The sequence below is a fragment of the Hyperolius riggenbachi genome, chromosome 12 (genome assembly GCF_040937935.1).
Source record: "Hyperolius riggenbachi isolate aHypRig1 chromosome 12, aHypRig1.pri, whole genome shotgun sequence".
Classification (NCBI taxonomy): domain Eukaryota; kingdom Metazoa; phylum Chordata; class Amphibia; order Anura; family Hyperoliidae; genus Hyperolius; species Hyperolius riggenbachi.
The window spans coordinates 117,304,418-117,313,056 of record NC_090657.1 but is presented as its reverse complement, the minus strand read 5'-3'; the positions used below and the strand labels follow the sequence as shown (position 1 = coordinate 117,313,056).

Below are 8,639 nucleotides of genomic sequence, written 5' to 3'. Positions count from 1 at the left end.
GAACCTAGAACCGTCGATGAGGCCATTTCATCGGCCATTAGGATTGATCGCAGGTTACGTTATCAAAGGCTGACCCGGGGTAGAAACAATGTTAAGATGGTGTCCTACGCCTCCTGTGACCCCACCTCCTTCCGTTTCACCTCCACCTGAGCCAATGCAGATTGGTCGGTCCAGAGTGGAGCGGAGACTCAGGATTTCTGAGCAGTTGTGTCTTTATTGTGCTGAGGGGGGGTCATAGAGTGCGGAATTGCCCTAAAAAGTCGGGAAACGCTACTGCCTAGGAGTAGTTGGGGGTAATGCCCTAGGCGTACGACTCTTACCCCTAGAGGATAAACGGTTACTTCTTCCTTGTACGATTACATGGGAAGAAAAATCTGAAGTCTCTGAGGCCTTCATTGATTCGGGCTCAGGTGCTAATTTTATGGATTACGAATTTGCTAAGAAATTGGGTATTCCGCTCACCCCGGTAAAACCATCCATCCAGGTTACGGCAGTGGATCCAGGTTACGGCAGTGGATGATTCCCCTCTGCAACGTAACCATCCTCTGTCTCAAACACCAGAGGTGGAAGTCACTATAGGGGTGCTGCGCAGAGAGAAATTGCAGTTTTTTGTGTTACACATGACAACCTCCACAGTCATCCTCGGCATGCCATGGTTACACCTTCACTCTCCCCAGATAAATTGGGCCACTGGTCAGCTAACAAGCTGGTCAGCCCATTGTTTCCATCATTGTTTAGTGAAGGTGACCTTGGGTCAGACCAGGATTCATTTAGAGAGAGTTCCTGAACAGTATTCCGAGTTTTCGGATGTGTTCTGTCCCAAGGCTGCCGATAAATTACCTCCACATCGCCTTTTCGATTGTCCCATCGATCTCCGATCTGGTTGTATGCCCCCTAGAGGTCATCTCTACAATTTATCTGGGCCGGAAAAAGTGGCCATGCAGGAGTACATCCGTGAAAACTTAGCAAAAGGATTCATTCGCCCGTCCCGGTCACCTGCTGAAGCAGGCTTCTTTTTTGTAAAGAAAAAAGACGGAGGCCTTCGGCCATGCATTGATTACCGAGGTCTGAATAAGATCACAGTAAAAAATCGCTATCCATTGCCTTTGATAGACGATTTATTCACTCAGGTCACTTACGCTAAGATTTTTTCGAAATTGGACTTGCGAGGGGCATACAACCTGGTGCGGATCAGAGAGGGCAATGAGTGGAAAACGGCCTTTAACACACCCGATGGGCATTACGAGTACCTGGTGATGCCCTTCGGGTTGTGTAACGCCCGGCCGTTTTTCAGGAACTGATTAATGAAGTATTCAGAGAAGTGTTGGGTAAATTTGTCTTGGTATACCTAGATGATATACTTATTTTCTCAAACAACCTCACCCAGCACAGGGCTCATGCCAAATTTGTTCTGAGCAAGCTAAGACAGAACATGCTTTATGCTAAATTGGAGAAATGCATTTTTAAGGCAACATCCGTCACTTTTCTGGGGTACATAATTTCCACCTCGGGCCTTTCTATGGATCCTGCCAAGGTCTCTGCTGTCCTGGAATGGCCTCAGCCAGTGGGACTAAAATCTCTCCAGAGATTTTTAGGATTCGCCAATTACTATAGAAGGTTCATAAAGGGGTACTCCACAGTCATAGCACCCCTCACCAGTCTCACAAAGAAAGGGGCAGATACCAACCACTGGTCCCCCGAAGCCCTGGCTGCTTTCTCCAATTTAAAAGAATTGTTTTGCTCTGCACTCATTTTGAGACACGTTGACACCTCCTATCCCTTTATTGTGGAGGTGGACGCCTCGGAGGTCGGGGTAGGGGCTGTGCTGTCTCAGCGCTCTGGGTTGCAGGGAAGATTACACCCGTGTGCCTATTTCTCTCGTAGGTTTTCACCAGCAGAGAAAAACTACGATATAGGCAACAGGGAGCTCCTAGCCATTAAACTGGCCTTTGAAGAATGGCGTCATTGGTTAGAAGGAGCAGAACATACAATTACAGTTTACACTGATCACAAAAATTTGGAATACATTGAGGGGGCTAAAAGATTGAGCCCCCGTCAGGCTCGGTGGTCATTGTTTTTCTCGAGATTTAGATTTATCATTACGTACACTCCGGGTAGTAAAAACATTGAAGCGGATGCCCTGTCAAGATGTTTTGAACCGGAAACAGCACAGCCCTCAGACCCAGAGACTATTAACCCACAGAAAGTTGTGTTGGCAGCCACAGAGACTTGGAAAGACTGGACAGAGACTTTAAGTCCCTTCCAGCAGGATGTCCCTGAGGGAAAGCCTGAATGTACCACTGCCATTTCGCCTCCAGATCTTACAGATGTTCCACTCGCACAAGAGTGCTGGACATCCGGGGGCCTCCAGAACACAGGACCTGGTTGCCAGATGTGCTTGGTGGCCTTCTCTGGCAACGGATTGCAAGGAGCATGTTAGAGAGTAGTGGTGCTCAAATACCCCTTTTCAAAATTCGAGTTAGGTTGAATTCGAATAGTAAATTATTCGAGATCAGTCGAATATTCGAGTCGAATAATTTTTACTATTCGATTCGACCTCGGAATTCGAGCTCACTATTCGAGTCGGTATTCGAGCTCATTATTCGAGCTGACTATTCGAAATGGCCTTAAATAGCTTCCAACACTTGTTTTGAGGGTGAATGATGCAAGAAACCTCTTTTTTTCCAAGTAACAACAGCAAGTGATTATGTGGGGATGTTCCTTTAAAAAAAAAAAGTTGAAAAGAGAAGTTGTGTCCAGAAATTTGTTCAGTACTGTATATACTTCTTCTTCTTCTTCTTCTTCTTCTTCTTCTTCTTCTTCTTCTTCTTCTTCTTCTTCTTCTTCTTCTTCTTCTTCTTCTTCTTCTTCTATATCTTCTTCTTCTATATCTTCTTCTTCTATATCTTCTTCTTCTATATCTTCTTCTATATCTTCTTCTTCTTTTATATTGTCTTCTTCTTCTTCTTCATCATCTTCTTCATCATCATCTTCTTCTTCTTCATCTTCTTTTTCTTCATCTTCTTCATCTTCTTCTTCATCTTCTTCTTCATCTTCTTCATCTTCTTCTTCATCTTCTTCTTCTTCTTCTTCTTCTTCTTCTACATCTACTTCATCTTCAACTTCTTCATCTTCTTCTTCTTCTTCATCTTCTTCATCATCTTCATCTTCTTCATCTTCTTCATCTTCTTCATCTTCTTCTTCTTCATCATCTTCATCTTCTTCATCTTCTTCTTCTTCATCATCTTCATCTTCTTCTTCTTCATCTTCTTCATCTTCTTCATCTTCATCTTCTTCTTCTTCTTCTTCTTCTTCTTCTTCATCTTCTTCATCTTCTTCTTCATCTTCTTCTTCTTCTTCATCATCATCTTCTTCTTCTTCTTCATCTTCATCTTCATCTTCATCTTCTTCATCTTCTTCATCTTCTTCTTCTTCATCATCTTCATCTTCTTCTTCATCTTCTTCTTCATCATCTTCATCTTCTTCTTCTTCTTCATCTTCATCTTCTTCTTCTTCATCTTCTTCTTCATCTTCTTCTTCTTCATCTTCTTCTTCTTCATCTTCTTCTTCTTCATCTTCTTCTTCTTCATCTTCTTCATCTTCATCTTCTTCTTCTTCTTCTTCTTCTTCTTCTTCTTCTTCTTCTTCTTCTTCTTCTTCTTCTTCTTCTTCTTCTTCTTCTTCTTCTTCTTCTTCTTCTTCTTCTTCTTCTTCTTCTTCTTCTTCTTCTTCTTCTTCTTCTTCTTCTTCTTCTTCTTCTTCTTCTTCTTCTTCATCTTCTTCTTCTTCTTCTTCTTCTTCTTCTTCTTCTTCTTCTTCTTCTTCTTCTTCTTCATCTTCTTCTTCTTCTTCTTCTTCTTCTTCTTCTTCTTCTTCTTCTTCTTCTTCTTCTTCTTCTTCTTCATCTTCTTCTTCTTCTTCTTCTTCTTCTTCTTCTTCTTCTTCTTCTTCTTCTTCTTCTTCTTCATCTTCTTCTTCTTCTTCTTCTTCTTCTTCTTCTTCTTCATCTTCTTCTTCTTCATCTTCTTCTTCTTCATCTTCTTCTATATCGTCTTCTTCTTCACTTATTTCTCTTTTCAAATTTTTTTTTTTTAAAGAAATGCAGCTATTTTTGAGCGTAACAAATAGCTGGTGGCGCACGCATGTTGGAAGCGCCATTGTATGTGCTCCCTGGCAGTGGAAACACACAGACAGCAGGAGGTAAATTCAGCAGCAGGAGGAGGAGGATGAGTGGTGTGGCAGCAGGCAGTCAATGAGGCAGGCAGCGTGACATAATAGCCCTGGTACCTAGCGGTGATACCAGGGCTGTAAATAAACACAGCAGGCAGGAGGTCCCAGACAGCGGTCGTGCAGCCCACATTGTGTCCAATACACAACTGGGACAACACAGTTTTCAACCCGGGCACCTCAGAAAAATTAAACCTTTTTTTTTTTTTTGTTTTTTTTTGTTTTGTTTTTACAACAAATTACACAGATATAGCTATTTTTTGACGTAATAGCTGGTGGCAGAGTGGCAGCAGAAGGTAAATCTGTGTACCCTGGCGTTGGGAAACACAGACAGACAGCAGCAGCAGCAGGAGGAATGGAGGAGTAATTATGTGTGCAGCTATTGTTTGACGTAATAGCTGGTGGCAGACTGGCAGCAGAAGGTAATTCTGTGTACCCTGGCAGTGGGAAAGACAGACAGACAGCAGCATCAGCAGGAGGAATGGAGGAGTAGTGTGAGTGTGGCAGCAGGTAGGCAGCGTGACATAATAGCCCTGGTACCTAGCGGTGATACCAGGCCGTAAATGAACACAACAGGAGGTCCCAGACAGCGGTCGTGCAGCCCACATCGTGTCCAATACACAACTGGGACAACACAGTTTTCAACCCGGGCACCTCAGAAAAATTAAACCTTTTTTTTTGTAATGGTGCTTGTGACATGCTTGGTTTTTATATGATATGATGTACGCGCATTACTTTTAGATGGAATATTAAATTTTATGGTTTTACACATTGGCATTATTTGTGCTTATATCTGAGGAATACAAGGATGTGGACATTGAATTGGGCTTGTGGCTTATAGAGTGAGGAGGCTGAACAGGAAGTAACGCTCTAAACACCCTGCTTGACTACATGACGGTGAGCAGGGAGGAGGTTGGAACAGAGGGGAGAGCCTGAGTCTAGCTGGTGGTGGTGTCCCCTGCCCCTATACCTTCACTATATAGCGTGCCTGGGCTGTGTTTACACCAGAGGGGTGCAATACCTTATTCTTCAGTCTGCACTATTATCTTTGCCCTGTGTCTGTTTATTTTGAGGTGTTCCGTGCCCAGGAGAGATACTTTGAGAGCAAGGTGGCCCCTGGATACATGGACTGAGCGCAAGCTATTCTTTGAATCAATGTTTCAACAGGACTGGTAACCGTATATAGCGCGCTCCACCCCTTTTAAGTGACTCTCTTTAGCGCTGTAATACTGTGTGTGCAATTTTGAATCTTCTACCTATAACCAGCAGCTTTAGACATGGACTTATTTGAAAGGAGAAAACATAGAGGTATCAACTTGGACTTAATTTTCGGCGATGATGGAGGAGAGGGATGCAGGGGGGGTGGGATGGATCAAGATTTAAAAACTCTGCATACAACTATGGTAAAGGAACAACAGACCTGGTGGGACATTGCCACTTTAAATAAATATGAGAAAAAGGGCATAGTACCAAAAAAACTTAGATGGGACGTCACACCCAATGATGGGGAGGAGGGGGAGGAGAATGACGATGAATGGGAACAATTTTTTGAAAAGAGTGGTAATCTCCTTATCAAGTTATACATAAAAAGAAAAACAAAAAGACTAGAGAGATTGGGGGATGAAATTGAGGGGTTGAGAACTAAGCTTGAACCATACAAAGAGTTTGAAGAGTATAAAAGGAGATTGGAAAAAATACAGGAATCATTAAATAAAAATGAAAAAGAGATCATTATAGACAAACAAAAACAATACGCTAGAGATATGGAGGAATATAAAACAAAGACAGCATACAAGTGGCAGAAAAAGGTAGGAACAGGAGATGAAAGTGCAGAAACGCCCAATCAGGGAGAAATAAAAGTAGTTACTGTACAGAAGACCCCCATTATACAACCAGAACCGAGGCAAACTATGACACAGAATCGAGGTTATGGCAATGGAGGTGGAGGAAGAGGCCTGAATTACCCCTCGAGGGGACAAAATTATAATGGAAGAGGCCAATATGGCCCATCTGAAAGAGGGCAATGGCGACAAAACTATGGGGGGTATACGCCAGCAGGCCCAAATATGGACCGCTATGGAGTACCTGTGCACAATAGATTTGAAAATTTAGGACCACAGGGGGAGGGGGAGGAGCCTTATTTTTTAGGGAGAGGCCAGCACCACTATCCATACAGAGAGAGAGGCCACTATCAAACAGGTATATACGAATCCCCAAGAGGTTCAAGAAAAAGAGGAATAGAAGGGGGTGTAGGGGAGGGAGAAAACAACAAGAAAAGAAGAGAATAAATCAGGAAGGAATATTTAACATTAGTGGAAAAGAACTTGATGCAAAGGAAATGACATTACTTAGCAAGGGACTTAAATTTGCTCCGCCTAATGACATCAATAAGTTTAACCAGTTTATTGATGTACATAGATTCATACGTAAAATAAATCTGAAACGGTACTTCCTTGACAAAGAGGGTCCCAATACAAGGGCTAACTCAATAACAACTTTTAAACATACAAATATGAGAAACAACTCTACGTTCAACCCGCAGTCTAATTGTAGAGCAATTGAAGTGTTTAGGGATATAGTTAATAAAGAAATTAGAGAAATTCCAACCAGACGGCATGTGGGGGTAAAAGAACAGGTTGAGAGTTTGCTTAATGAAAAAGATCTGGTAATAAGACCTGCAGACAAAGGGGGTGGAGTAGTTGTGCTTAACAAGACACAATACTTTGGAGAGCTGGACAGGTTGGTACAAGACGAAAACACCTATAAAAAACTCCCGAATGATCCTACAAACAGATATAAAAATGAACTCACACAAATATTAAGACGGGGGCTGGATGAAGGAATGCTAACAGATAATGAGTTTAGTCATCTAATACCCACTGCCCCCAGAATCCCTGTAATTTATCAAACCCCGAAGATACATAAGAGCATGGTGGACCCTCCGGGTCGCCCTATCATTAGTGGAATTGGGTCAATTAATCATAGAGTTGGACAGTATTTGGATTTTTTCTTGCAACCAGTAGTCAATAGACTACCAAGAGTCCTGCGAGATACTAAACATGCTATACAAATTTTGGAAAATTTAGAAGTTGATGACGACACGATGCTTGCAACAGCAGACGTGTCGTCTCTTTATACTAATATACCGCATGAGGAAGGTATAGAGGCGGTGACAGAAACACTGGTTAAAGATGGCCACCTAGCAGATGAACAGATAACATTTTTGATGGAAATTCTGCGGTTTACGTTGACGCATAATTACTTTTGGTATAGGGGAGAATTCTATAATCAGAGGTTTGGATGCGCCATGGGGGCATCATATGCACCGGCCCTGGCAAATATCTATATGGCATTATGGGAGGAGAAGGCCATTGAAAAAGGAAGGGATAATATTACCGTATGGAGGCGATACATAGACGACCTGGTGTTCCTGTGGCAGGGGAACAGAGGGTCACTTGAGGATTTTATGCGAGAAGTTAACATGATTGCCCCCAACATCCAACTTACACTGGAAGCAGACCCCTGCAATATACACTTTCTGGATCTAGATATTATGAAGGTCAATAATAAACTGGCAATGAAATGCTATTTTAAAAAAACTGATAGAAACGGTTTTATACCAATTTCTAGTTGTCATCATCCAAGTTGGATCAAGGGAATCCCAAAGGGACAATTCACCAGGGTGAGAAGGAATTGTACGTCATTGGCCGATTACCAACAGCAGGCCATCACCCTTGGTGAAAAGTTCATACAAAAAGGATATGAGAAAGAAACCATACTCAATACGGCACAAATAGTGGGAGAGATGGACAGAGGTAAAATCCTTGAAGATAAGACACCTAATGAACAGGAAAGTTTTCAATTAGCTCTCATTAGTGATTTCTCTAAGCAGCATAGAGCGGTGGAAAAAATTGTAAAGAGAAATTGGCCAATACTAATGAGTGATATACAACTAAGGAAGGCATTACCTGAGCACCCAAAATTTATATACCGAAGGGCACCTAACCTAAAGAATAAATTGGTCCCTAGCTGTGTGGAACCCCCAAGGGATAGAGAAAGCAATAACATGAGATTGAAAGGTTTTTTCCCATGTAGAGACTGCAAGGCATGTAAGATGGGAGTTACGATCAAAACAAATACCTTCATGGCTAAGGATGACATAAAGGAATATAAAATCGAACAATTCATTACATGCAGGAGTAACCATGTTGTATACTTACTATGGTGTCCCTGTGGGTATAGATATGTGGGAAGGACCACTCGAACACTACAGGAGAGAGTGGGGGAGCACATCTATAAAATTACGAAAGGACATGAAAACCATAGCGTGTCCAAACATTTTAAAATTACACATGGGTGCAATCCGAAACATCTCAAAGCATGTGCAATTGAGAAGATACAACCAAATTGGA

At 42.2% G+C, this 8,639-nt stretch overlaps 1 protein-coding gene across 1 annotated transcript; it reads right to left on the bottom strand.

Annotated features, from left to right (window-relative positions):
• Positions 1-3,234: 3,234 nt before the first annotated feature.
• Positions 3,235-3,954, bottom strand: LOC137542062 (uncharacterized; the record flags this gene model as incomplete). Its single annotated transcript, XM_068263692.1, has 1 exon — positions 3,235-3,954. A coding segment is annotated over one exon (720 nt), but the record flags the coding sequence as incomplete, so codon positions are not given.
• Positions 3,955-8,639: the final 4,685 nt, after the last annotated feature.